At 44.8% G+C, this 27,913-nt stretch overlaps 2 protein-coding genes across 4 annotated transcripts; one reads left to right on the top strand and one right to left on the bottom strand.

The window, feature by feature from the left end:
• Positions 1-87: 87 nt before the first annotated feature.
• Positions 88-22,906, top strand: MRNIP (MRN complex interacting protein). Of its 3 annotated transcripts, none has more exons than XM_082211826.1 (8): positions 90-453; positions 2,409-2,468; positions 3,172-3,269; positions 4,658-4,730; positions 10,992-11,125; positions 11,298-11,385; positions 12,685-12,844; positions 13,817-13,878. In XM_082211826.1, the coding sequence occupies exons 1-8, from the start codon at positions 394-396 to the stop codon at positions 13,861-13,863; spliced, it is 720 nt and encodes a 239-aa protein (XP_082067952.1). In that variant the 5' UTR covers positions 90-393; the 3' UTR covers positions 13,864-13,878. The 3 variants fall into 3 exon arrangements, with proteins under 3 accessions (XP_082067951.1, XP_082067952.1, XP_082067953.1); XM_082211827.1 differs by lacking the exon at positions 13,817-13,878 and adding an exon at positions 22,288-22,906 and having other exon boundaries at positions 94-453; XM_082211825.1 differs by lacking the exon at positions 13,817-13,878 and having other exon boundaries at positions 88-453; positions 12,685-13,347.
• SQSTM1 (sequestosome 1) lies at positions 14,146-23,260 on the bottom strand. Its single transcript, XM_082211806.1, has 8 exons — positions 22,922-23,260; positions 20,052-20,147; positions 18,079-18,314; positions 17,807-17,954; positions 17,468-17,551; positions 16,375-16,598; positions 15,151-15,358; positions 14,146-14,468 (listed from the first exon to the last, which is right to left on the bottom strand). The coding sequence occupies exons 1-8, from the start codon at positions 23,103-23,105 to the stop codon at positions 14,308-14,310; spliced, it is 1,341 nt and encodes a 446-aa protein (XP_082067932.1). The 5' UTR covers positions 23,106-23,260; the 3' UTR covers positions 14,146-14,307.
• Between the last annotated feature and the right edge of the window lie 4,653 nt (positions 23,261-27,913).

Below are 27,913 nucleotides of genomic sequence, written 5' to 3'. Positions count from 1 at the left end.
ATTAATCCTGGATTTCTCGCTGCCTCCTGCACACAGCTGTTTTGCTTTTTATCACCCCCCCAAACGCCGCCGGAGAGTTCAAAGGTAACCAGGAAATCACTCCGCGGCCAAAACAACTCTGCCTCTCGAGGGGAGCCCTTAGTTAATGGAGGAACCTCGTCCCCGCCCATCCCAATTAGATCCTGCACGAGGCCAATGAAAAGCCGTAGGAAATGGGGGGGGGCCTATCTGCGCGTCGCGCGCCATTTCCCGCCAAATGTTTGGGCTTAGTCGGAAGTGTGCTGCTGCTGAGGCGCTTGCCAGTCCCTCTCGTCCCCTGGGAGAGATGGAAGGTGTGTGTTTTTCTTTCCCATGCGAGTGAAGAAGCTGCGCTGACTGAGAGCAGTGTCCCTGATGGCTCAGCAGTTTCAGGTGCTGAGGTGCTGCTTCTGCAACGTCTTCCAAGTCCAGCAGGTGAGGCCACGCGGGAACGGGACCTGCCGGCTGGAGCGCGCGGGCTACTTGAACCCGAGCTCTGTCCTCCTCCAGCTCACAGAACAGATGAGTTGTAGAATTGGAAGGGACCCCCAAGAGTCATCTAGTCCCATACAAGACGCTAAAAGTAATTCAAAAGGTGGTCAACAGACACAAGTTGAGGTTTTGCAAGCTGGCTTTGCCTTCAGGGCAAACTTGGGCATTTCCATCACTGCAGTCAGTGCTTTTTTTTTCCTTCAAAAAAACCCACAACAAACACGTTTAGGGCTACTCTCACTTTGACTCAAGAAAATCACCATTTTATAGTTCAAATCGGGGGAAATAAATACAGTAAATGGACAAAAGTACAAAGATTTTCAACATGTTTAGGGGTATGTGTACCCCTGCACCCCCCCCCAAAAAGCATTGACCACAGTTACACAAAGGTGGTTGCTACAGGTCTGAAAGTCTGAAGTAGACCAAAATGGTCCACTTCAGGGCGGGGGGAGGTGTTACCCTAGTAAATATAAATATAGTACTAAATATAAATATAGTACTAAAAACCAGCATCTTGTGTTATTGGGGTACTATCAAATCATTGTGCATCATTCACTGGCTGCAGCAAGTGTTCCCAAACTGGTCAACAGGCCACCTGTGGTCCATGAGCTTCATTTAGGTGATCTGTGGTGTCTCTGGATTTGTGTTTGAAGATGAGAAATGGCACATCCATTGCATGTTAGATACTCGCATTGTTTTTTAATTGTATTTATTTTGCTTCTGTATATTGTATTTTATTGTATTATAATTTGAATTCTATGGTGATACAGTAACACATGAAATAGGAAATAAAAGAAGCAATAAAAATACAATTAAAAATCATAACAGCATTTAGCACAGCACATTACCAATTGCTGCAACAGGCAGAAACATTAATTGGCCTGCCAATTTTCTACAATTTTCAATTGGTCCACGTGGAAGAAAGCTTGGCAACCACTGGGCTAGAAACTCCTTTTTTAAAAAATTTGCTGTTCCATGTACTTTGACTTGAACCAGCTGCAGCTATTTATTCTGCCACTGTGCCATTCTGCAGTGCTCCTGCTCCCTGGTCAAAGCATGAGTGGGGCAACTTTTCTTCTGTCAAAGGCCACATTACCTTGGACGGAATCCACCAGGGGCCACATGTTAGCAGTGGATTAGGCAAAAAGAGACAGCATTATTCTGGATGTGTTTTCCAGAATAAAGATAGTCTTGCTTCAGTTTTAACTGTGGCCAAAATTAAGGAGGAAACAAGCAGGAAGGAACAAATGCTGATTGGATGGAAGAATGGAACAGCTTTGGGAGGGACTTGGGGCTGCATAAAATGTAATGAGTGCAAGGCAGTCAGATGTGGCTTATAGCAGACTGTAGCCTGCATTGCACATGCCCCAATCTGTAGAATGGTCACTGTTGCATTTCGTCTTTAAAAATTGTGATTCCCTCGGCCATTAAATCTATGGATTATGATTGAATTATGGCCAGGTGTTCTGTGTTTCCATGATTTTGCCACACAAATGTGGTATTTAGTACTTACTGGGTGGAAAAGTAAGCATTCTTCTCGGTGAGAATACAGTAAGTTAGGCAAGCTAAGCAAGTCAATAACAACTAACTTTGCTGACATAATTCAGGCAGGTTGAAGAGTTCAAATGAAGGTGCACAATTCTTATATACTTTTTTTATTACAAAAGAATACTAAGGGGGAAAAGGAACAGAAACCTACAATAAACAATTCTGATATACGTATAAGTACACAGTACACACAGCACTCTGATCATAGACCTGTTCTTGAGCCCCTTAAAATACACACTTGGCTTTTATTGAAAATCGATGAATAGTTACAGAAACATGCACAGTGGTGAATGTTTCACCCATGTAATTGTGTGGGTTATTAATGAATTATATCTGCAATTCTGTCTTAGATCAAAAAGAGCCAAAAATGGAATTGCAAAGTATGTGATGAAAAGCAGTCAGTTCTAAAGGTGAGTACCCACAGTTCCTTTATTTAAGTCCTGCTATCAATGAACTGGCATTTTAGTAGGTGGATTCTTTTCCCTCAGATTCTCAAACTGCAATCCTACACATACTTAACTGGGAACAAGTCTCATTGGATTCAGTGGGGCTTACTGCTGCGTGGACATGAATAGGATTTTGCTGTATTAGTATTAGAAATCTATGTTACCCACATAAATCCCTTTTTAAAAAAATCTCCTTATCTTGCAATAGGAATCTGTTCACATAATCTGGTGTTAAAAATAGGTTAAGCAGTGGAGTGTTTCTATTTTTTCTGGTGCCTCCTCAACTAGAAGAGATTTTAATACGTTATCATGTTGATGATAAAAAATGTGATCCAAATATAGTACTATAGGAGAGCTACTATAAAACATGTATTGGAAGAAGGGAGTCGTAGTAATTATTCTGATTATATAAACTATGTGGAGGTTAACATACACAAAGAAGAGTATACTGCATTCTTTGCCAAAGTGTGGAGTGATAAGATGTACAGTTCAAGTTTGTTAAAGCAAAAGGTTGTATATATGTCAGATTTACAAACAGGAAGTGCCCATTATTAAGTAATGTCCCTGGGACTAGGGCCTCTCAGATATAGCTATGATGCTATTTCCTTGCCAATATAACGTTAAAGAACTGTGAAAATAATTGTTAACAAAACTTTTGTTACTTTAGATTTTTGGTCAGGGTTCTGGATCTGATTGCAGGCGCCATGTACAAAAACTCAATTTGCTACAAGGACAGGTAGAGCAGGGACCTACAGAAATGCTTAGGTATGGTATTAACTTATTATTTGCTGTTTTGTGTCTGTATACATTTGCATTATAATTTTCATTCTAAATTACATATAATGGGTGGTATCGAGCAAAGTCATACTCGGAGTAGACCCATTGGAATTAGTGGATTTAAGATTACTTAAGTCCATTGATTTCAATGGGTATCTTCTGAGTACATCTATCACCCAATGGATTTTAATTAGAAATGTTCAGCAATTCTACAATTGTCAACTGCAGTGCAAAGATTTAATGTGATTAAAATAATGCTTCTGCTCCCACTTAGTTAATTCCAATCTGGACTAGCAAACTTCCAAATTCAGAAAGGTGACACGATGTCCATTAAACTTGGCTTCTGTGGAAATAGGTTCGATAACTGCTTAAAATGCTATGATTACTATGATCAAGGAGTGGAAGTGTCAACAACACTTCAATTTAAATCTGAAACAATCCTTTAGACCAGCTGCCTAAACTTATTTGTTGGAGCAATTGAGGTTTTGTTGAGACCAAAGGTACTGATTTGGCTAGCGGGATTTATGCACACCATCTTAACATTTTTCATTGCATGTTGTATCAGATTTCCTTTGTTCCATTATTAACAATTATTAATTACCACAGTTGCATTTTCTAAAGGTGTGGATGTGGGTGAGAGTCAAGTCAATTTTTATTGTATATAGCCAAAGGTCTTTACAACGAATGACAGAAAATAAAAGGAAAACTTTCCTCTAAAATTGTAAAACGTAGCCTGCAGCAATTTACAACATAAAAGAAATTTACAACATTAAATTTTAAAATTGGAGTGCATTCACATAGCTGGAACTGTGCAAATTTGGTTACCGCTTGTGTAATATATGCAGTCATACCCCGGGTTAAAGACGCTTCGGGTTAAATCTTTTCAGGTTGCATCCTGCAGCGACCCGGAAGTAACGGAACAGGTTACTTCCAGGTTTCGCTGCTCGCACATGTGCAGACGCTCCAAATGACATCATGCGCAGAAGCGGTGAATCGGGGCACGCGCAGGCACGGGTTGTGTTCTGTTCAGGTTGCAAATGGGGCTCCAGAATGGATCCCGTTCGCAACCAGAGGTACCACTGTAGATGTTTATATGCTAGGAGTTCAACTGTCATTTCTGTGCAGATTGACCAGGAAGCCAATTAAGAATTGGAGATATCAATTTTCCTCAGGGCATTGTATACAAGGGGGAAATCAGCAGATAGTGTGTGATATCTTCTACCTCTATACTTACCTGGCAGGGGAGACACCTTGATCATGTGGGTGAGAGAGAGACCTGATGCTTTGCAGTTTGTGCTCACATTTCAGTACATATGAACTCTAAAACACACACATTTATATAGTGATATAACATTAAGTGCATTGATTATTTTCAGATTTATAGAAGAACCAATAAAGAGAGATGGTGAGAACACAATAGTTAAACTGGAAGAGAATTCGGGCAGGCAGGTAAACCCCTTTGTATTAAATAAAGTGTATCTTCAAAGCCAAAATTGAAGGACAACCAGTCACAAGCCCTTAAAATACAAATCAAGGAAAGGAGATGAGTTTAGCTGAGTCCCCCCCCCCCGATACTCTCAAGATTTATTTTTGTGTAAATGTTTATAACAGTAATTTATCCATTTGTTTAGTTAAGTAAGTGTCAGGGAACTGACATCAGAGGAAAGGGAGTTGGTAGGGCTCCCAGAGACTGGGAGAGAGTCAGCAGCCAAAGCAGGGACCAGCAGGGGGAGCGAGGGGTCTCTGGAGGAGGATCTCAGTAATGCTGAGAGAGACGCAGCAGCCCAGGCAGGAAACAGCAGGGGAGAGAAAGGGGTGAGAGACACGTCCAGCGAAAATAGCGGGGAGGTGTCAGAAGCAACTGTAGGGAGACCCATTCTTCGCCGGAAGCTGCCACGTCGTGAGTCCAGGAGACGCGTTTCCGTTAAGGAGCTTCTTTGCTGGAAACGTTTCCGCAGGCAGCCACTGTCAGACTCTACTAGTGACTAGAGCAGACATGTCTGAGGAGCTCTGTCACACACAGAGGTTTGTGGAGCCGCACAAACTCTGAGGGGGCACAATTTTAAGCACAAGCAGCTAATCATCCCCTGACAGCAGTCTGACAGTCTCTGTACGCTGCCTGTGCAGGAGAAAGCATCATGAGCAACCCAGCCGGAACCGGAGAGGCAGGGGTTGGAGCTGGTCCAAGCTTGGAAGAAAGGTATCAAGCTCTGGAGGTCCAACTTGCGCTGCAGACGGCGAGGCTCGAGGAGAGAAGGGCTCAGGATGCAGACAAAAAGGGGAGAACCACTCAGTTCCCCAGAAAGGTACCAGGATTGGTGCAGAAGTTTGGGGGGGACCCCAAGGATTACCATGCCTTTAGGACAGAGATGCAATATGCCCTTAATGTGCAGTTTGATGAGTTCCCTGATGAGGAATCGCGAGTTGCTTTCGTAATTGGGCATCTTGAGAAGGGGGCGCGAGACTGGGTTCGACCCCTGATGGCAACGCACAATGATATCCTAAAGGACACTATGAAGTTCTTTCGTGCAATGGATATCATGTTTTCCAGCGATATTGAGGAAGGGGTGGTGCGCAGACAGCTAATGGCTTGCAAGCAGGGAAGCAGATCTGTCCGTGAGTACTGGACTGAATTTACCATGCTGATTCACAGATTGGGGTGGGATTTATCGGCGGCACCCATTCAGATGCTATTAGAAGAAGGTCTTTCTTCGGCTGTGAAAGACGAGCTGTCCCGGAGCCCCAGGGCGGTGTCTATGGATCAGCTGACCAAATCTGCGCTGACCATTGGAGCGCGCCAGGAGGCAAGAGCCTTGGAGAGGCGGGAAGGGAGAGGGGAACGTTGGAAGGAGTTCCGCATTCCAGACATTCCTGAGCCAGCTTTCCCGCCGGCAGAGCCGATGGAAATCGGAACAGCCCGCGCGCGCGCAGTTTCAAAGCCCAGTGAGGGGGCTAAGAAGGAGGGAAAAGGAGCCCGGAAATGCTATCTCTGCCAACAGCCAGGCCACTTTGCCAGAGTCTGCCCCCAGAGGAAGGAATGGCAAGGGATGGTGGGAGCTGTTGAGGGGGGAGAGCAGGGAGAAACGGAGCATGTAAAAGCCAACGCCTGGTTGCCACCGTCAGGGCACTGCAGCCAGGCCAAAGAGCAGTGAAAGTGCCCATGCCAGAAGCTCCTCGACCTGCTCTAGTGATTGAAGTGTCGCTAGAGCTGCAAAATGGACACCCCCTAAAAATAAAGGCGCTGTTGGACTCAGGCAGCTCCTGCAATTTTATGAGCAAGGAGTTTGCTGCTGAACACCAGATACAGACTATCCCTTTAAGCAACCCCCTGCAGGTGACCACGATCGATGGCAGGGAACTGTTGGGAGGAGGAGTCAGCTTGCAGACCGTCCCAATGATAATGAGGGTGGCAAGGCACACAGAACTGATAGCGTTTAATGTGGCCACCTTGGGAGGCGCTCCCATTATTTTGGGAATGAGCTGGCTAGCCCTACATGATCCGCTGGTGGGCTGGCATCAAAGAGTGGTTTCCTTCGGTTCAGCACATTGCTTAGAACACTGCAGGGGGGAAAAGGGGTCAGCAGGGGCCCAAGCCACCCTGGCAGGGACTGAAGTAATGGAGAAGGGGAAGGTGCCACCACAGTATGCTGATCTCAGCGACGTGTTCAGCGAGAAGGAAGCTGACCAACTACCCCCGCATAGGCCCTTTGATTGCCAGATCAATTTACTCCCTGGAGCACAGCTTCCTGTAGGCAAGTTGTATGCCATGTCAGACAGGGAAATGCAGCAGTTGCGAGAGTTCATTGACAAGAACCTGAAGAGAGGCTTCATCAGAGAGTCCAAGGCAGCGGGGGGTAGCCCAGTGTTTTTTGTGGATAAAAAGCACACGGACAAGCCGAGACTTGTATGTGATTTCCGGCAGTTAAATGCAGTGACAGAGCCGGCGGCTTTTCCTATGCCCAGGATTGATGATATTTTGACCAGGGTGCGGAAAGGAAAGATTTTTACAAAGCTGGACCTAAGGGGGGCGTACAACCTGATACGTATAAGGAAAGGGGATGAATGGAAGACCACCATGTTCACCCCTTTGGGGGCATTTGAATACCTCGTTATGCCTTTTGGATTACAAACAGGCTCCGCGTGTTTTCAAGCCTTCATGAACCACGTACTGGGGCCTTTGCTCTACAAGAATTGCGTGGCCTTCTTAGATGACGTGTTGGTGTATTCGGAGAATGAGGAGCAACATGTGAGAGACGTCAGAGAAGTGTTGAGCAGGCTGCAAGCCAACAGGCTGTGGGTGAAACTGGAGAAGTGTCAGTTTCATACCAAGGAGGTGGAATTCCTGGGGTACCGCTTGTCAGACAAGGGGTTGGCCATGGACCCCGGCAAGGTTCAAGCAGTGCTGGAATGGAAAACACCCAAAACCAAGAAGGATTTGCAGAGGTTCCTAGGGTTTGGAAACTTTTATCGTAAGTTCATCCGAAACTTCGCCCACCTGACGGCGCCCATCACGGACTGTCTCAGCAGTAAAAAGAAGTTTGTTTGGACGGGGGAGGCGGAGCGAGCGTTTGAGGAACTGAAAAGGGCCTTCGCCTCTGATGAACAACTTCTGCATGTGGATTTACAAAAAAAGCTGAGGGTCGAAACAGACGCTTCTGACAGAGCCATAGGGGCGGTGCTTCTTCTGCAGCCGGGGAAGGAGGAGTCAGAGTGGCGACCGTGTGCCTTCTTTTCGCGAAAGCTGAACAAATCCGAGAGGAACTACACGGTGTACGACCGGGAACTTCTTGCGATTCATGAGGCTTTCCGGAGATGGAGGCACCTGCTAATTGGTGCACAACATAAGGTGCAAGTGTGCACGGACCATAAGAATCTAGAGTATTGGAGAACTGCGCGAGTGCTCAACCAACGGCAGTTGAGATGGGCCCAGGAGTTCTCCAAATTTAACTTTGAGATTTGTTACGTGCCAGGCCCAGAGAACGTTAGGGCGGACGCTCTCTCACGCAAACCTGAATATTTGGAGGGGGAGGGTGCACCCGAAGAGACCCATGTCATTCCCGAGGACCGCTGGGTGTGTGGGGCGGCATTGGTGGGGCAAAGGGAACTGGTAGAGGGAACGGTGCAGGATGAATACGCCCAGGACAAACTCAGGGGTCTCAGGAGGGAGGGAGACAAACCCGGGGGTTTTGAGGAGAGAAACGGGGCGTTGTACTACAAGGGAGCGTTATATATACCTGAAGGGGAATTGAGGGAAAAGGTACTCAAGCAACTGCACGATAGCCCCACAGCAGGGCATTTTGGGCAACACAAAACCATGTGGCTGGTTACCAGGGAATTCTGGTGGCCCAAGGTCAGGGAAGATGTGCGGGAGTATGTGAGAGGGTGTGACCAATGCCAACGAGCCAAGGGGGAGAGGCGGGCACCGGCAGGTTTATTAGAACCACTACCCACGCCGGAAAGGCCATGGGAGGCAGTGGCAATAGATTTCATGACTGATCTGCCAAGGTCCAGAGGGAAAACAGCCATCATGGTTGTGGTAGACCTGTTAACCAAGATGGCCCACTTTATAGCCTGCTCACATGCGGTCACAGCGGAAGAAACCGCTAAATTGTTTGTGGAAAATGTGTTTAGGCTGCATGGCGCCCCCTTGAGGGTGGTTTCTGACCGAGGGAAACAATTTACTTCCAGGTTCTGGAGGAAGCTCATGAGCTTATTGCATGTAGAGGTGAATTTCTCAACTGCCCGTCATCCAGAAACCAACGGGCAGGCGGAAAGAGCTAATGGTGTCCTCCAGCAATATTTGAGGTGTTATGTGAATGACAGAGAGAATGATTGGGTGGAGAAGCTGGCGTTGGCAGAATTTGCCTACAACAATGCAGAGAACGTGTCCACGGGGATGAGCCCCTTTTTGGCTAATCACGGGTGTCATCCCCGAGCCTTCCCAGGGGGGGAAGGGGAGAACTGGAGCGTTCCAGCTGCAGAACAGTTCGTTGAAGAAATGGAAGCGATCCATCGCCAGCTCCAACTTAATTTAAACAGGGCGAAGGAGGAATATAAGAGGCAGGCAGACAAAACCAGAAGGGAAGGGGAAAGCATTAGGGTGGGGGACCAGGTGTGGCTGTCCACCCAAGGGTTACCATTCAAAGGGGGTTGTAAGAAGTTAAGACCCAAAAGGCTGGGCCCATTTGAAGTCACGCAGCAGGTCAACCCAGTGGCTTTCAGACTCCGGTTACCGAACCACATGAAGCTGCACCCAGTGTTCCACAGGTCGTTGCTGTCACCGTATAAAGGGGACAGAGAAGGGAGGGTCAATAGGGGACCAGCTATGAAGGAAAAAGAACACAGCTACCATGTAGCGGAGATTCTCGATTCCAGGTGGAAGGGAGATCAAGTAGAGTATTTGGTAATGTGGGAAGGGGAGCCGGAGTCGGAAAACACCTGGGTCATGGCAGAGGATGTAGATGACGAGGTTTTGATAGAAACTTTTCATCAGAGATTCCCTCGTAAACCTCAGCCAGTGGCGAGGTTCCGGAGGGAATACTTCGCCACCACCGACGAAGAAGAAGAGTTGGAGGGGTTCTCTGATTCCGAGGCGGAGGAGGATTCAGCGAGCCGGAACGAAAACCGATGGAGGGAAATGTTCGAGACGTCTGAAGATGAAGAGGATTCTTTTCGGGGTTTCAGCTCCTCACCGCCCAGAGGAGAGAGTAGGGGCGGGGGGGAAGGGGGCCCTGGAGGGGAGGTGGATGTCAGGGAACTGACATCAGAGGAAAGGGAGTTGGTAGGGCTCCCAGAGACTGGGAGAGAGTCAGCAGCCAAAGCAGGGACCAGCAGGGGGAGCGAGGGGTCTCTGGAGGAGGATCTCAGTAATGCTGAGAGAGACGCAGCAGCCCAGGCAGGAAACAGCAGGGGAGAGAAAGGGGTGAGAGACACGTCCAGCGAAAATAGCGGGGAGGTGTCAGAAGCAACTGTAGGGAGACCCATTCTTCGCCGGAAGCTGCCACGTCGTGAGTCCAGGAGACGCGTTTCCGTTAAGGAGCTTCTTTGCTGGAAACGTTTCCGCAGGCAGCCACTGTCAGACTCTACTAGTGACTAGAGCAGACATGTCTGAGGAGCTCTGTCACACACAGAGGTTTGTGGAGCCGCACAAACTCTGAGGGGGCACAATTTTAAGCACAAGCAGCTAATCATCCCCTGACAGTAAGGACCCATTTCTCCATGTGACATTGGGCAACCTTTGTTTTTACTGCATATTAGCAGGATTGTGTAAAGGTCATGGTTCATCAGAACACAGAAAAATGTGTGGAACACAGTTCTTCTAGGTTGGGTACAGAATTAAGCTCTCTGAGCATACATGCTTTCATTTTAAATAGTTGTTAGGATGGGCTTGAATAAGCACAGGCAGATCCTATTGAAATCTTAGAAGCCTGGGGTACTAATTAGAAACCATCTAGGGTCCTGCATATCTCTTGTCCTTCCCCATGACAAGCAAAACCAGAACAAATGCATCTGAGTTTGCATAATTCACCAAATTCAGCTTTTCTTGGTACTTGAGATGGCTGGACAGTAGTAGCAGCAGTGGTATTAATAAAAATAATGATTATCCGGTTTCTTGCTGTGATTAAAACAGATCACGAAAGCAACAGAGCATTTAGTCTGAGATGGATAGTGAGTTAGGACTCTCGATAAGACATTCTGTAATTTTTGTAGGAGGAAAAGGTAAAGTTGGTCAGCCGCTGGAGTAAATATCTTGATGGAAGATGTGAAGAGCAAGTGAAGGAAGATGAGGAGGAGATAATGGTGCATACAGAAAAACAGAGCTACTCTTCCAAGAACACACTAAGGTGGATATGTAGTAGTTTCTTATTTTTTGCATAGTAAGTAATGGTGCCTTGTTTGAACATGCCAGAATACTATAACTGAATCACAAGGTTCATCTAAGAGGTACTTGCTTTTTTCTCTCTGTGATGCTGTGTGAATTCATTGGACCACTTTTAATCTTGTTGCACCTGCTAGGAAGTGTCAGAAGACCAGCTTACACGATTCCCAGGGGTCTAGAAAAAGGAGAGCTTGTGGATTTGCAAAGGATGTCCTACATTTTGAGGTATCGCTCTTTTTCCAAGATAGCAAATACTTAATGTTTTATAGTATTACAGGACCCTCTTTTAAATGTCATAAAAGTTTCACTCGTGTTGTATTCCCTGCATTGTTGCTGAAATGGGTAGAACTCAAATCTTCTCAAAGCAGCCTACCAAATGAGTAGAGCTTACTGAGCACTTTCAGTATAATCAAAGCCTCACTGAAAGCACAAGGTGGTGTTTGTACATATCCTAACCAACTCTTTTACCTGACAAATCAACTTTACAGTATTTGTAGCCAGTGAATTGGGTTTTTACTTATTGTGCAGTGGGCCTGTTATTACAGCCATTCTATGAGGCCCTACTCTAATTTTTTCCCCACTATGTAAGTAGTGTACATCTGTACAGGATGCAATGTTAACCTTGCTATGGAAGAGCTGGATTGTCAATGAGTATCAACTTAAAGAATGCATGAAAAGCCTGCAGGATCAGCCTGTGGCCTAAGTCCAGCATCCTGTTCTCACAATTTAATATCATCAACAAACTTGGCCACCTCACTGCTCACTCCTAACTCTAGATCCCTTATGAACCAGTTAAAAAGCACAGGTCCCAATACCAATCCTTGAAGGACTCTGCTTTCTGCACCTGTCCATTCAGAGAACTGTCTGTTGATTCCTATTCTCTACTTCCTGCTACTCAGCCAATTATTGATCCACAAAACAGCCTCTCATCGCTTTACCATTAAGCTTACTCAGGAGTCTTTGGTGAGGTACTTTGTCAAAAGTGTTTTAAAAGCCCAAGTACATTATATCAACCAGATCACCTCTATATGCTTGGTGAAACTCTCAAATAACTCTTTATAGGTTTGTAAAACTGGACTTGCCCTCAGTGGCATAGTGTGGGGCGTGCAGGGGGGGCCGGCCGCACTGGCTGGGGTTTAGGGTTAGGGGGCGCCAATCCATGGGTTTGGGGGCGCAAATTACTTGCCTTGCCCCGGGTGCTGACAACCCACGCTACGTCACTGCTTGCCCTTGCAGAAACCAATGCTGGTTCTGCTTCAGCAAGGCTTCTTAGCAAGCTGTGCAGTTGCTTTCTGAATCTGAGAAGAATGTTCTGTCTTAATAACAGAACCACCACCTGTGGTGCATGTTACTTTCCTGCAGATAGGTCGACTACTTACTTACCCACCTTAGAACAGACCAACCCATGCAGTCTAGCCGAGTGTGCAACAGAGCAAAAGAGCTACACGTGCATCAGATAGAGTAACTTTACTTATTTGCAATCTGGCATTTCCGATTATTTCAGTCTCCTGCTTTTTATCATAGAACAGAAAAGATTCAGCCATGGTAGCTAAAAATACCTGTGGAGATGATACATCTGGAAACGGGATTCCTGCTGTCAAAGAGCATCTGATGTGCCAGAAGAATAAAGATTCAGAGTCAAGAGCTGCTGGACTTTCAAAGTGGGAGAAATTCCTTTTATCTGGTAAGAGTTGTAATAGTGGCAATGAAACTGCCATGATGCAAGAAAGGCAGGGAACGCCAGTCCAAACGTTTGCTGCAGGGACAAGTGCTGAAAGGCCAGCAACCTTCAGCCCCTGTAATTGGCATCATGCATCCATTCCACTAGCTGGAGTGCAAAAGTTCTCCAACATTGAACATGTTCCCATAGCTGACATACCTGTGGGTAGAGGGAAACACTTTCCTCCTTTGACTAATGCTCATCTTCAAGAAAAACTGCATAATAGACTGCCTGAACAGCAATCTGCCCCTTTTTTAAATACTCTTATTAGTGTCTCAGATTCAAAGAATCTGCATAGAAACCTCTTTTCTACAGGAGATGACTTTGATGATGATATTTAAATGCTCTTTTTTCTTCCCAACACTTTTTTATCATTATTAGTCTATGTGAGATGACTTAGAAGAATAAACTGTAGCCTGACCTAAGTCACAGAGCTATGTTGTATAATAAAGGAGATTGTACTCAAATACTTTGTCAATATCTTTGGCGTGTAGGGCTTCTATGATGTTGTTCATCATTTGTGGTGAAAAATGTGGTTTCGGGACAAGACTTTAAAACCAGCAAAGCAGTATTCATTGTATGCTATGTATAGGCAGAAATTTCTAAAAAGGCGTTTTTCTGCATTCAAGTACGAAATTGGGGGCTAGTTTGTTTTCTCTTGCATACAAGGAGGGAATTTTCTTGTATCTGGTTCTGGAGTAGGAGTAGGAATGCTGGCTCAGGTGGTGCTGAAACTTGTATGGGTACTGTAGTTCAGGCATAGGCAAACTCTGGCCCTCCAGATGTTTGGGACTACAATTCCCATCATCCCTGGCTAAAAGGACCAGTGGTCAGGGCTGATGGGAATTGTAGTCCCAAACATCTGGAGGGGCGGAGTTTGCCTATGCCTGCTGTAGTTAATGAATCAGTGTCACTGTTGATTATCTTGTCTCATAGAACGTGACAGAGTTCTCATGTCATGGGCTAAACCACAACAATGGTAGGCCTATGTATTAAAAACTTTTTCTGCTTCATCACACCCTAGTACAGAAAGTGCCACAAATGTAATGTGAAATGCAAAACCACCTTTCAGCCAAGTTTCCAAAACCATTTCTTTTCGTAAAAGCAAGGCTTGCAGTTGATTCACCACCTGAGGGTAAAAAAACCCAGAAACCAGACCAGCTATCAGAACTTGTGCCTGATAGCATCCATTGTTTTGAGTACTGGCACCTACCAAGTATCTTCTGCAATATGAAGTATTACCACAAATTAGACACACTACTGAATTAAGTGGGGAAAGTTAATGTGAATCTTTATTGATAGAATGAACTTAGAATATGGAAAGACAATCAGAGCCTTGCAGGGGCCAAAAGATATAAAAAGGTAGGCTACTCAGTTGCAGCAGCCTTAACAATTTGCTTTAAGAATTATGAGTAGTTACACAGGTGCTATTTGGAAGTTTTTGCTTGCTTGGCATACTGGATGGTATCCAGAGCTGCCCCAATGTCGTAGTTCTTGGAATGCAGCAGGTGAGTGAGCCAGCCTCCTTCATCAGAAAACCCCATAGACAACATCTGGGACAAGGATTCAATGAGACGGGGGTCTGCTTCTGTAAATAAGTAGAAATAGGATTAGTTGACCCAGCTATCCTACAACCTTGTGTACATCCCGTCTCCAATCTGCAAATCCACAGCTGGCTGTTTTAAGATGGTGAGGGCAATTGACTGTGTCTAGGTTGTGTTCTCTAACAACTGGATCCTTACAAGCTTTATCAGGAAAAGTTACCAATAGGAAGACCAACTGAGGCTGACCTTGATTAGGTAACAATCTTTCAAGTTATCCTGGCAACCCAAGTGATGGTTATAAAGCCCTGAACAGCTCAAGACCTGCAGACAGGGCTGCGTTCTTGTCTTTCTGGTATCAGGCAAAGACATTTGCTTGGGAATTTAAGCAGCTCATATAAACTAGTTTTGGGGTTTATGTTTTATTGTTTTGTTGTATGTTGTCATGGAAGCTTATACCGAAATGCAGCTAACGAACTTTCTACACACTTGGATTCAAGTGACCAATTTGTCTTGTAAATAATACTACTGAAGAGATGTGACTCAAATACAATCCTATGCATGTCTACTCCCGACATAAGCTCACTGAGTTCAGTGGCACTTACTCTTGGGTAAGGAGATGCAGGTTTCAGCAAGTAACATGTAGTATTAGTCTGTACCCAAGGCAAACAGGATTTGATTTCCTAACATGCCAGAGCTGTATATAGCCTTCCAATGTCTTTTTTTTACCTGGTGGAAGGTGAGGATAGAGCGCGGCCTCTCGCAGTCCTGTTGGTCCTGTGTTCGTGGGCGCTTCAGCTGGATTCAGAGAGCTTGGGTTGTCACTCTCTGGCATTTGTAAGGACTGCAGTTCACCAGTTGAAGGGTCTACTTCCTTTGGAGACAAATGGGTCCAGTCCTCATCTGCCCCTGAACTGCTGCTGGATTCAGCTGGTTCCTGGGATTGCACAGAGACAATGTGGAGAGTCTGCTTTAGAATAACACAAAGTACTCCTTAAAAGACCCGTGCCTAATGAAGTTACTTACCAATAGCACATACATGTTGCTACAACTAACATAATTCCCCAACACTAAAGTTCTCTGCCTCCCTCACCTTAAGGAATATTGCAGATTATACTTTCTCTAGGATTTTCCATGACTGCTAAACAGACATTTGATGCCCAAGAAAACACATCAAATGTAACATTGCTAACCACAACCTTCCATGAAAATTTTAGCCACTTCAGTGTGTATTACAGATCTAGCTTCACATCTAAAACTACCCCCTTCGATACATGCTGATGTTACTAATCTGTGGCTTTAAACATACACCAGAAAAATGGATTTCCACATGTACAATAGTACTTCCTCCTGCTTCTCCAGCACCTCCACACTCAACACTGGGAGACCCTCCAGAACAAGTGTAAGTGAAGAGCTGCAGTGGGAAGTCCTCTTGTGCAAGTGGAAGTCCACATGTGATAATGGATTTCACCCTGTCTTACCAAACATCTCTTGCTCAATTATATACTCTTGATTATTTTCAGGATATCTAGCATGGGTTTTTCCCCCCAGTCCTGAAGCTAGAAATATACAATATGTTGCCTTTTCAGAGCCTAATGTCCACCAGGAAAACCGAACAAAGAATGCCCGCCAAGTAACCATGCATACTCAGAATTTAGTTGGGCTGACTCCCACCTAAGCGGGGTTAGGATTGCAGCTTTAGTTTTTTTGGAAATAATACATTTTTTTCTGTTGTATGTTATTGTACAGAGGCTAGAAGATTACCACTACTCATGACCATCTCTAAATAAATTTAGTACTCTCTTGCATAGGAAAACGAAAGATCGATTTAAGTTCCTAATATAAAAAGCATCAGTGCTGATCTTAGTGACAAGCATACAGTAAACAGTGTGTACATCTTTACCCTACTGACTGCACATTTCGGAAGTGACAGTTTAATCTTCATACTCGTACCTCTGACAAGAGGTTCTCCTCTTCCATCTGTGTAGCAGGAGAATGTACTGCCATTTCCTGCAGCTGGTCTGTAAGAGTATCTGCATCTGCAGCTGGTTTGCTGTTGGTACTTGCTTCTGGTCCGGTCTGGTCACTGGAACCTCTCTTCTCAGAACTAGGTTCTGTACTAGGTGACACTTTGCTTCTCTGTCCCTCATGTTCCACATCAATATCAACATCAATACCTAGAAAAACAATTTAAAAGTTGGAAGCTGGTGGTAATCTGCAATCACTTTGTTTCTGTCTACATCTACATCTCTAGGGATTTGAATACAGTCTTCTTGGATGAATTCCCCCTCCCCCTTAGAATGGCAACAGTTTGCTATTCTGAAGGTCAGACAAAAGTAGCTCTCCAATAACCTTGTGCAGGAATTGTGGACAGAAGTTTCATGTTCCCACTGAGCAATCACTGGGAAGAATGTGAAGACTGATAGCTGGTTGATATGAGAGAAGATGGACAATGTGCCAGCTATTCTGTAACATTCACCTACTGCTGACTGACCTGCAGTGCCAACTTTCTCCTCGGACTACATTGCTCTACAACAGCTTAAAGTATTTATAGTCTGCCTTTGCACAGTGCAGTCATACATCTGAAGGACAATCACCTTCAACAAACTCAAAAATCAGAACACAGGTCCAGGAGATGCCCACTTTTGCCTTTATGTTTTTCCTATGTAATGGCAATCCGTATTTGAGAAGACAAACACAAATGAAACACTATTGCTAGGACCACTCCCCGCCCCCGCCCCCCCCCAAAAGCTTAACCATAGTATTAGAAGACTTTGACAAAACTATTTGGGAGGAAAGCGTAAGGCAAAATAGCCAACTAAACAGAAGGCCCACATGTCCTGCATAGGTGACAGATACTGCAATGGCACAGTACTGTAATACATATCCTTTTGATAGTGGCAGAAAGCAGCTAGTAAGAGACCCAGTTGATCAAACCACAAAAGGCTACTTAAACCATTTGATATTTCTGAAAGCTCACATGCAAGTATGAAGGCAAATCATAGATGAAACAGGCAATAATAGCCAGATGAAAGCAACTGCTTACCAAGTGGGCCCAGAAATGCAGCAACACTTTCTCCAACATTCTTCAAAAAAGTGACATTGGGATCTTGAGATTGACTGCTAGAAGCTGTTTTTAACAAGGGGGGAAAAGTTACTAATAGATCTTGTAAGAGAAAAGTTGATCAGTAAAGTTAAAAGGATTCACAAACTCAGTTCCTTTTAGCTCCCAATTATGATTTATCTCAATGTAGCATTCTTAAAGGAGATCCTGAACACATCTATTCAAAAGTAAGTTCCTGAAAGCAATGACTTTGGGACAGAGTGTGCCTTTTTATTTTGCATTTACAACCACCATTATGGTCACAGAAAGCTAAATGCATACCTTGCTCAGGAGCAGAAGTGGTGCTACCTTGTGCCTGGCCAGGGTTTGGACACTTGCGGGCAGGACAAGGGTGACCACAGCCTTGCATCCATGCAAAAGGTGGAACACCATGTTTCATCTTACGAAGCCAGCGACCTCTGGGAAGCCACTAAAGGGTAAAAGAACACGCTGTTAGGGGTAACTGTCGCTTTAGAAAATAGTTGCAATTCATCTTTGGCAAGATGATCTTTACAGCCCCCTCTGGGCAACCGCTTTTTCCTCATGTTACTTACCTCAAATGGATGGAGCAATGGACTCTGAAACATGATCATGTTATGTTCCTTATGGATACCTTTTCCCTCACAAGTACTGCACAGGTCATAGTCAGGACAAACAGTGCATTTGAATCTTGCACCCGCAACTGGGCCATCACAACCATCACAGATCACGTTGGGATGCACCATGTTTGGTGGGCGCTCCTGGCTGCAGGATTGGCGGTGCAGGTGGTCACGCTTCAGCTCCTTTCTCTCTGAAGGAAACAAACACAGGGTGTTGCTGAAATATGCCCAAGATAAATGAGCTGCAGAACTGGACAGTTGTAAAAGGACAGAAATGGAAGCGTGCAGACTTTACTCACCCCTGCACCTCCAACTTTGTTTTGCCCAGAAGTGAACTAAACAATTTCTCATAAAAGCCTTTAGTGTCTGCCACTACCTCTTTCCCATGTGTTTGTGGTGTGGATAAACATGAACATAGAGTGAAATCAGTATTTGTATACAGAGGATGACAATAAATGTAAATGTTACAATTGGCAAAAAGTGACTGAAGCATTGTTTTCAGAAATGTTGACAACCCAGCTCATCAAGGACTTGTTTGTTATGAGTGATCGTAACTTTGTTTTCCTATCAAGTTGCACCACAGACTACTGTAGCCAACTGATTTTTTTTAAATATTCAAATATGTTATTCATGGCACAGTTTGTACCAGCAGACAAGATATCCATGAGTTCCAATTACCAGAGATACATATGGCTTATGGTTTTCTTCTATTTCCAAAGGAGAGTAGCCACTGAGTCTTTTTCTCAGCATGGCTCTTATTGTAACCCGAGATTATTGTTATTGATATATTTTGCTCACCAGCAGTCTCTGCTATCCAAGTCTGCAAAATGCCTTCTCTATTATATCCTAAGACTTTTTTTAAAAACCAGACTCAGTTTTCCATCAGGGCCACCAATAACTTTTCCTGTTCTAACCTTCTCAATTTTGGGGGTTTCAACATCTGCTCTGCAGGTAGGAATGGGCAGGGAACAATGATAAGCAGAGGGTTATACAATATATACCCATTCTGCATATTTAAGAATGTTCTAAATATGGGTTCTCATAGGTTATGAATATAAATGCTCATTCTTATTTCAGGCCTTTAAAACCACCAATTCCAATATTGGGGAAAGTTAGAGAAGGCAAAGTCTAGATCTCTTAGCCTATCACCATTCCTCTCTTAGCATGCTGTTCTGGTGGATACTCACCCTTTCCCATGTGTCTGGCAATGTCTCATTTCTTGCAGAAATCTAGCATGAAACTGCCGACTTCTGTCAAACTGAGCTTTCTTTTAGTGTGTGGCTTGTGCCCCACTGGTACACAACAGCTTTGTTAGGAGGAATTTCAAGCCTCTTGGAGCACAACAAAGAAGTCTGGTCATGTAAACTTTGGATCAGCTATACGCTTCTTGTTACACTTCTTCAACAAATCTCCTTTACTAGAGTTTCTATGGGAAAGCCATAATCTCCTATTGGCCTAGTTTATGGGCTCTACCACCTCAGACTGCTGCTGCATTCCAACTATACATTGGTATTAGTTGAAAAACAAAATTACACGTGTCAAAAACAGCTTGGAACAATGGTCATTGAAAGAATAAGGGTAGAATGAGAAATGGGGGAAGTCTACTTCAAGGGATTTAAATGCAGTGGCCAACAAACCCACCCTTGTACTGGCTCTGGGTGAATTTCTAGTTTTCAAGACTGGTTTTGCCAATGCAGTTTAAATTCCCATTAAGTCACCGGGGTTCATAGAGTCTCACCTTACTCTCAAGTGATATTTCCTGTAGCAGCCATTCTCGTGAAACACCAGCTTGTTAAAAGCTGCGTCCTAAGTTGTGTAGTGAAATGCAGGGATGTTTTCCCCTCTTGAACAAATTATAACTACTAGAATACATTACAAGATAGCTGCCAAAAGCAGTTAAGAGAGAATACTAAACTGGCTAAGATTACCTTTAACATAAATGCGAAAAATCCCATCTTTTACACAGGGCAGGGCCAGCTTCAGTTCTTCATCACTGGAAAAAGCAATCATATCTCCATCTTCATCTGAAATAAGAACACAGTTAACTCACTTTGACAGCAGATACTCAGCCTTATCCTGAAATTTCTGAATAGGGCAGCAGAAAACACTGTTGGACTCGATATGTACTCTGCCTTCCTCTTGTTGGGCTGTATGCAAGTCTGTTGTTAAGAAAGTTGCCTAGCACCATCTGGATGGGTGGTGAAGTATCCTTTGGTTACACATTTATTTCACATAGCAAAGTAGTGCTTTCAGAAGACAGATTTACAGCTTTTATTCAGTTACTTGAATTAAAATCTAAAGGCAAATAAGCTTCATATTGCAGGCTATGTAATGCAAGCTAGCTCTGATGAAAGAAATGTAACCTTCCACTGAAAAAGCTATGCAGTTCTCAGCTACCAACTGAATTACTGTTCCAGTAGCTGATCTCTAGTAAAGATGCACCGATGCTTTAGGCAGTGATATATACAAAGCTATTAAAAAGAGCAGCCTTCCCAGACCTGGTGGCCTCCAGCTGGTTTTGGACTACAATTCCCATCATGCCAGATCAGGACAGGTTTTATTGTTAATGAAAGCAGCAACAGACAATAACCTCCTAGCACCTGATTTTTGAGATAAGAAAAACCTTCATTTATGTTTCCTTTAATGGGAATCAACATTCCTTTCAAGAGGACCTTAAAAGCAGCATGCGCTGTAAGTAGTACAAAAAAATAAGGCATTGCTAATCAGTTCTAACCTTCAGGCAGGACTGAAAACAGCGCACAATATGCATGCAGGTACAAAAGCCATTTGCTACCTTTCGTCATAATTGGGAAGCCCAGGCATTGCCAGGTTGCCTTCTGGAAGTAATAATGAATGGAATGACAGAGCATCTGCGTTGCATGCAGAAATGCTGCTGTAAAGTCTAGGAGACCTGTCTGAAATCCTGGCGAGCCTCTGCCAGTAAGTTTAAGAAATACTGAGACAGATGGACCAACAGTCTGATAGTTTTCTGCACTCTTGTGTACTCAGACATCAGCCTCTGAAAACCACAATACACAGTGCAGTTCTCTCTCACACGTTATACTCTTATATACCAATAGTCATGAGTGGTTTAAGAAACACTTCTTTTGAAAAGTGTGCAAGACTTGCAGGACTGGGAGCTCCCTAGAAGAAATTCTGGTTGCTACAGGAATATCCCAGTATGACGCAACTGCCCAAGTGTACAAACATGCTTAAACAAATATTTACAGCTGTGCAGTGTTATGCAATGGCACTTATTTTAAATGAATTTATGAGAAGTATCAGCGAGCTCCATATCCTATCGTGTCATATCTTACTACTAAGGGGATCTCACCATCCTCAGGAAACACATTGACAATTCCCAAACAGAAATTTGGACACACACCAGTAGCTAGGACCATATTAACGCCTGCAGTGGCAGTCCCCTTTTCGCAGTGGAGACTCTGCTGCTTATGTCACTCCTCTGTCTGCCATACTTTTTACCCAGATTGTTGAAGAGCATATTCAAGATAACTTAGCTTCACGCCATGGGTCCTTTGATACATATCAGAGCAAGATTCCACACCACCGCACTATGTGTATGAGTATCAATGATGCAACCACATGGAACCTTCCTATTTGATCAATGTCTATCCTCCCAGGCACTGATTAGTTGGGAAGAACTGGGTCACCCACATGTTTCTGGTTATTTGTATGTATGAGATGACAAGAACTATGTTAATTGCATGGTGGGACTAGAAATGAGCAACTGAAACCAGATTTAGAGTTGGAGCACTTAAAGAGTAGCCACACACAATAGAGTCTTCCCTCTCCCCACCCAACCTCAACAGGTGAATTGAGGTTGTTAACTGCACTGAGGTTTAGTGAGACATAGCTAGTAGCAGTTTTAGTGCTCAGGCCTCAACACTGGAGGAGTAAACTGTGGGAAAGACTGCCTCTGAACTAGTACAGAGTGCCTTTTCTTATACATTATCAGAGACAGCTTCCATTAGCAAGTAAGACTTCTAGACTAGGGAGCGTTGCTTCCTAACAGACCTGAACTCCAAATCTTTTTTCGTTTAGAGATTAAGAGCTGGTTTGAGCAAGTATAGCAGAAGGGCGTGACAACTATGATAGGTTAATGAGCAAAGAATATATTGTTAGCTTTGCCTTTTATGCACACAGGCACTTGACAAAACCTCCAACTGCTTTTCCATTGCACAACGGAGTCTGGAAAACCTTGACCTGTTGATTTCAGCCCGGCAGGCAGCCATAACGGCTACACAGAGCCCTGCCTCCCAGATCTAGCATGAAAAGCCTTAGGACTATCAATTCACTAAAGCAGAGGCGCCTTTTAAAGGCAAACACCTTTTTTCCTGGCCTTGTTGCGGTACCTTGAACCACAGCGAAGCTTTTCCCAGACCCGGAGATCAAGTGACTGAAAAAAGTTCCCCAGGCCGGATTTCATGGAATCATAGAATTGGAAGAGAATTATAGAGCTGGGTCATCTAGCCCAACCCCTGCGATGCAGAATTCTCAAATCCATGACAGGTGGCCATCCAACCTCTGCTTAAAAACCTCCATTGAGGGAGACTCTGCCACCTCTCGTGGGAGTCCGTTCCGCCATCGAGCAGCTTACTGTCAGAAACGGAGATAACTGTCTGAAGACGTACTGTCTTCCCGACGCTTAGTCGGAATCTCCTTTCTGCGTGCAAGGCTACTGCAGCGATCCTGTCGCACAAATAAATAAAAAAACCGGAGTTGGAAGTAAAACACCACGGTGGCCTGTTGTTAATGGTCCCCCGCCCCCCCCACTCACCCTTATAGTACATCTGAAAGGCGCCCGCGGCGGCTGCGGAATTGCGAAGCAGCCCCTGGAAAAGATCGGCGATCTTGTCCCGTATCGGCAGGTAGCGGGCAGGCGAGTCGAGGGCGAAGCGGCGGATCTCGCGGGTCACCTCCTCCTTGCCCAGCAGGTAGGCCTTCACCGTCATCGGAGCCATGGCAGCGGCGGCAGCAGCTGGATCTAGTGGCGCAGCAAGAATTGGTTCACGCAGGAAGGCGGGAGGGAGGTCGGACCTGATCGCGACGACACCGCGTGGCAGCCTCCTTTAACTCTGTCCTCGAGCCTGCTTCGCCGCTCGTCCCCGGGCTTCTTATAGGCGCTTTTGCAAAGAGGGCGGGCTTGAGATGGGAAAGTCCCCACCCAGGGAGACAAGCAGGGGAGGAGCGGCAAGAACAACAACAACAATAGCGGGGGCGTGCGCGACCCTTGCGCTAAAAAGCTGCTTCTAGAATGAAAGGAGGCGGGGGGGGGCAAAAGGGAGCGGGGTTGCAGCTCAGGAAGGAGAACACCAAGGGCAGGGGAAGTGCCATTGTCAGTCGTATGATTTTTAAAGCAGGGAGGGGGAAGGCAAGCCAATTATGCTTTGTGCTCCTGGAGGTGGCGTCTCGTTTGCCTCCTCGTGAGCCTAGGAGGAGGAGGTTTGATCTCCCCAACGCGGTTTAGTTCCCTTTGCAAAACCCGCGTGTAAGCATTACTCAGCACTTTCTTGCTCCGCGGCCTACAGAGAGAGAGGTGGGCGGAGGAAAGCAGGCAACAAGGCCAGCTTGTTTTTTGAAGCGGGAGGTGGCAAAGGCGAGCAAAGCAAACACGCGAGACGTGGAACCTCCTGCTGCTGCCGCCTCGCCCGCTCCGGTTCCTGCGCCCGGTGTGGTTTCGGATTGCTGACTCACTGTGTGCTGAATCTAATACATACGAGGCTGGGCGAGAGGAGGTAGGCCTCGGACAGCTTCCCGTCTCTCGTGCCCAGCCGGGGCTTAAAACGTTTGGCTGAAGTGCGGTAGGAGGTTGCTCAAGGTCGCTGACAAAAAGCCCCCTCAAGAATTGGTTTCTTTACGAAGTGAAAATGACGATGAACCTTATTAAGGGTTATTGATTGCTCTGTCACTGCAACACAAGGAAAGAACTGATCCCTCTTTAGTGTCGCAGTTATGGCTCAGTATGAATGCTTTAAAGCAAAAACACTCTTCTTCAGACACCATCCCGCTGTCCGGATATGCTCCTTACATTTTTGTGCCATGTTAATTTAGGTATGTCTTCCATAACCTCAACCTGCGCATAGTGCCAATTTAAGCAGCAAGAAGGTCCCTGCTGAAGGGAGCCAAGGGATCAACCGAACTACCTGCTTCCAGAAGCGGCCATTCAGTATACAGTGGTACCTCGGGTTACATACACTTCAGGTTACAGACGCTTCAGGTTACAGACTCCACTAACCCAGAAATAGTACCTCGGGTTAAGAACTTTGCTTCAGGATGAGAACAGAAATCGTGCTCCAGCGGCAGCAGGAGGCCCCATTAGCCAAAGTGCTGCTTCAGGTTAAGAACAGTTTCAGGTTAAGAACGGACCTCTGGAACGAATTAAGTACTTAACCCGAGGTACCACTGTATTTCTAGATGACATGAATGCAACACTTAGGATGCCCCACTAGTAGCCTCCCACCATGGGCATAGCCAGGATTTATTGTGGGGCAGCAGGCATTATATTGGGGGGGCAGAACCGAGTTATCTGCAACACAATTGGTCACATTTTAATTTTTTTACTTGCTGGGGGGGGGGTACCCTTCAGGTAACCTGGCCCAAAAGCTCATGAGAGCTTTAAAGTTTAAATACCAACACTTTTAATTGGGGTTGGAAACAGGCTGGGAGCGAAGCAAGTGGCAAAGTACTGGCATAATATATTGACCAGTTCCAGTTAAGTATCTTACTGTTGTATTTCGGAACTGCTGACATTTCTGGGCCATTTTCAAATGCCGCTGTATAATACCGTATAATACTACAGCAATTGAAAAAAGGAGCATGGATAACTAGCAAGGCTGTCTTAATCCCAATAAGGTCACATTTAGTATAACACCTGTGTCTCCAGAGACAGTAACCTGGTATTTTAGGGCAGCGGAAGGGAATATTAGACCCTGGGGCCAAATGTTGTTATTCACTCTTGTTTTTGGCCTTTGTGACTTTCTCCTGGTCACACCTCTCGCCTCTGTGAGTGCTTTTCCCTAGCTGGTCTGGACCGTGTCCTTTATCTTTGATAGTGGTTTTTTGCTTGCATGGATGGAGGACAAAGAATTGTCTGTAGAAACCTTACTATAATGTTGCCTATTATACAAAGAAATGTATAAATTATTCTGCCCACTTTTGTTTCTAGCCACCCCCAGAAGGCTGCCCTGTTAAGAATGTAAACTGTTGGCCTGTTAAAGCTTCCCTGGCCCTGCTTTAAAGGGGCTGCAACTCTCCAAACTATGTTGGGTCAGAACCATTTACTAACAGTATCTCTTGGAGTGGGGCAAGCTGGGATAGGGTGCGCTGCGCGGAACCGGCGCCTGTATCGAGTCCGCTCCACCCGCCGCCTCCTTCCCCTCAGTTGCAGGTACTGTGCCAACTGAAAAGGCAGCATGGGACTCACATCTACCCACTGCGCCACTGGTCTCAACCCTCAGCTATGCTAGTGACCAGACCACATCTCTAGATAACTTGTCCCAGTGGTTTCATACAGATATTAAACAGTAAGTGGGATAAAATGGAACCCTGTGGAATTTTATACAGCCAAGACGTACAGCAGTAATGCCCCAGCACCACTTCTTGGAATCTACCATCCAAGTAGGAGTGGAACCATTGCAACACAGTGTCTTCAGCACACAACCCAGACAGCTTCAGAGGAGGTCCTGGGAGGTCCAAGAAAACTAATAAGGTTGCATGAACCTGCCCTGCTCCTCTCTGGGCCAAGGTTGTGCTTCTAGGAAACCAAAGCAGTTGCTGTTCCAAAACCAGGCCTAAAGCCTGACTGAACATGCAACAGTTAAACTGAATGTTGGAGGGGAAACAAAAAACCCCACATACAGCAGTACTATCAAATTAACAGATTAATGCAGATATTTTAATGTTGAAGTTGGTGGTAGTATTGAAATATAATTTTGTTCACCTGGGAGTGATTTACCTAGTCTTCTGTACTATCCAACAGCTTGATGGTTGGTTTTGATATTGGGGCTTGTCAGAACCGTTAAACCTATTTGCGGAAATAAAACAACATGATAACAATAGCAACATATGTTAACAGCTAAGAAAAAAATATTTATGCATTCTGGTCCTTCCCTTTAGGTAACTGACCCTATTTTCCCCCTCACACTTTTGGAACACGTGCAGTTCTGGAGCCTGAATCAGATAGCAGTGCAAATATTACTCACATCAGAGGTCACATTTTAGACTTCCCAAGGCTCTCGGCTGCAAAATATGTTGTTCAGATAATGGCTGGCATGCCAGTTGGTTAGATAATGTGCAGTTTACAGAAGATGCCATCTGAATCTTCTAAGTAGCTGATGGTGGATAATTTTGAACAGGACTCCTTTTCAGTGTTAATAACCTTTCTCCTTAAGGGTTCACCGCTCAAATTTCTTCGCATTACAGAGTAGTAAAGTGATACATTGAGTGACAGGCAGCCCATTTCTAAGCCAATTGAAATGGCCAAATATATGCTTACCTAACTATGCATAGACTTTTAATTGTATTTACTGCTTGGTTGTTTGCCACCCTGGGCTCCTTTAGGAAGGATAGAAATAATAATAATCAAGAAGGAGAAGAAGAGGGAGAAGGAGAAGTAGTAGTAGTAGTAGTAGTTGTGGTTAATGGAATTAGTAACGTATTAGATATAGGTTTCTCTATATTACACACTTGGCCTCCAGGGTTTCCTGTTTGTGTGCTTTGAAAAGATTGGTCACAATCCACTGTATTGATGGATTTCTGTTTGGTACATTGTTGCTCTTGAACACCTCCTGCGTAGAGTAGTAGTACATTCAGGGGATTATGGAGGAAGAAGACAGTAGCCTGGATCTGCCTTCCCTTTAGGAGTAATACACCATTGGGATGGAGAGAATCAGACAAACCATTGATTTCTTGTGAATTTTTGAAGGTTTGCTATGTTTCATACAGTGTAAGGCTTTAGTTTGAGGCTGCGATGGGGACTTTGGATTTTCAAGTTATTGCAGCTGCCCCCCTTTGGTTTTAACAGAAAGAAAGAAGCCTTAAATTACAGGGAGCATTGCAGTAAGGTGAAGGTATTGTCTGTTTAAATGATTAGATGAGCACTCCAGTGCTTCATTTGTGCCACAAAAGGTGAGGAAGTGTCAGCAAGCGGAGAGACTGAACCAACTGTGAAGGTGGAGAATGTTTACCAGGAAATGTTATAGGAAACTGCTTTTTATTTCTTAGTCACATCACACTTTCATCAAGTGGCAGCAATATTTCTTTATTAGCAACTTGAATATTATTTAGAACAGTAACACTGGAGTCAGTGTTTATTATCCTGCCCCAATTGAGGTCTGGGCATCTTTTCTCAGATGTATTGAATTTTACTATCCACATTTAAATGAGCAACTGCTCACTTAGATAACACTCACAAACATTTTTAATCCTATGTTAGGGGATTTGGGGGTGAAAGTTCCTTCTTTTATCAGTGAATTCATGTTTGGTTTTCTCATTACATCATGCTTCTAGAGGTTTCTAAAGTGAAGAAAACAGTTACATCAGCACTTGCCATTCCACTCCAGCAGCTCTGTTGCGGCCCTTATTATCTAAAAGGAAACTAGCTCAGCTGCTAATGACTCACCTGAGTCCCATGACCATTCTCTTTCTAATTCATCTACTTCTCTCTTGCAGGCCTAGTAAGAAAATGAAACCTGTACCTGTTGTGCATAGTCATTTTGCCTCTCTGTGCCTCTGCAGCAGTGGAAAATCACAGAGCAGAAAAATGCATAAA

This window comes from Podarcis vaucheri (assembly GCF_965113315.1).
Source record: "Podarcis vaucheri genome assembly, chromosome: 2".
Classification (NCBI taxonomy): domain Eukaryota; kingdom Metazoa; phylum Chordata; class Lepidosauria; order Squamata; family Lacertidae; genus Podarcis; species Podarcis vaucheri.
The sequence above is the reverse complement of the archived record's forward strand: the minus strand, read 5'-3'. Positions and strand labels throughout refer to the sequence as shown.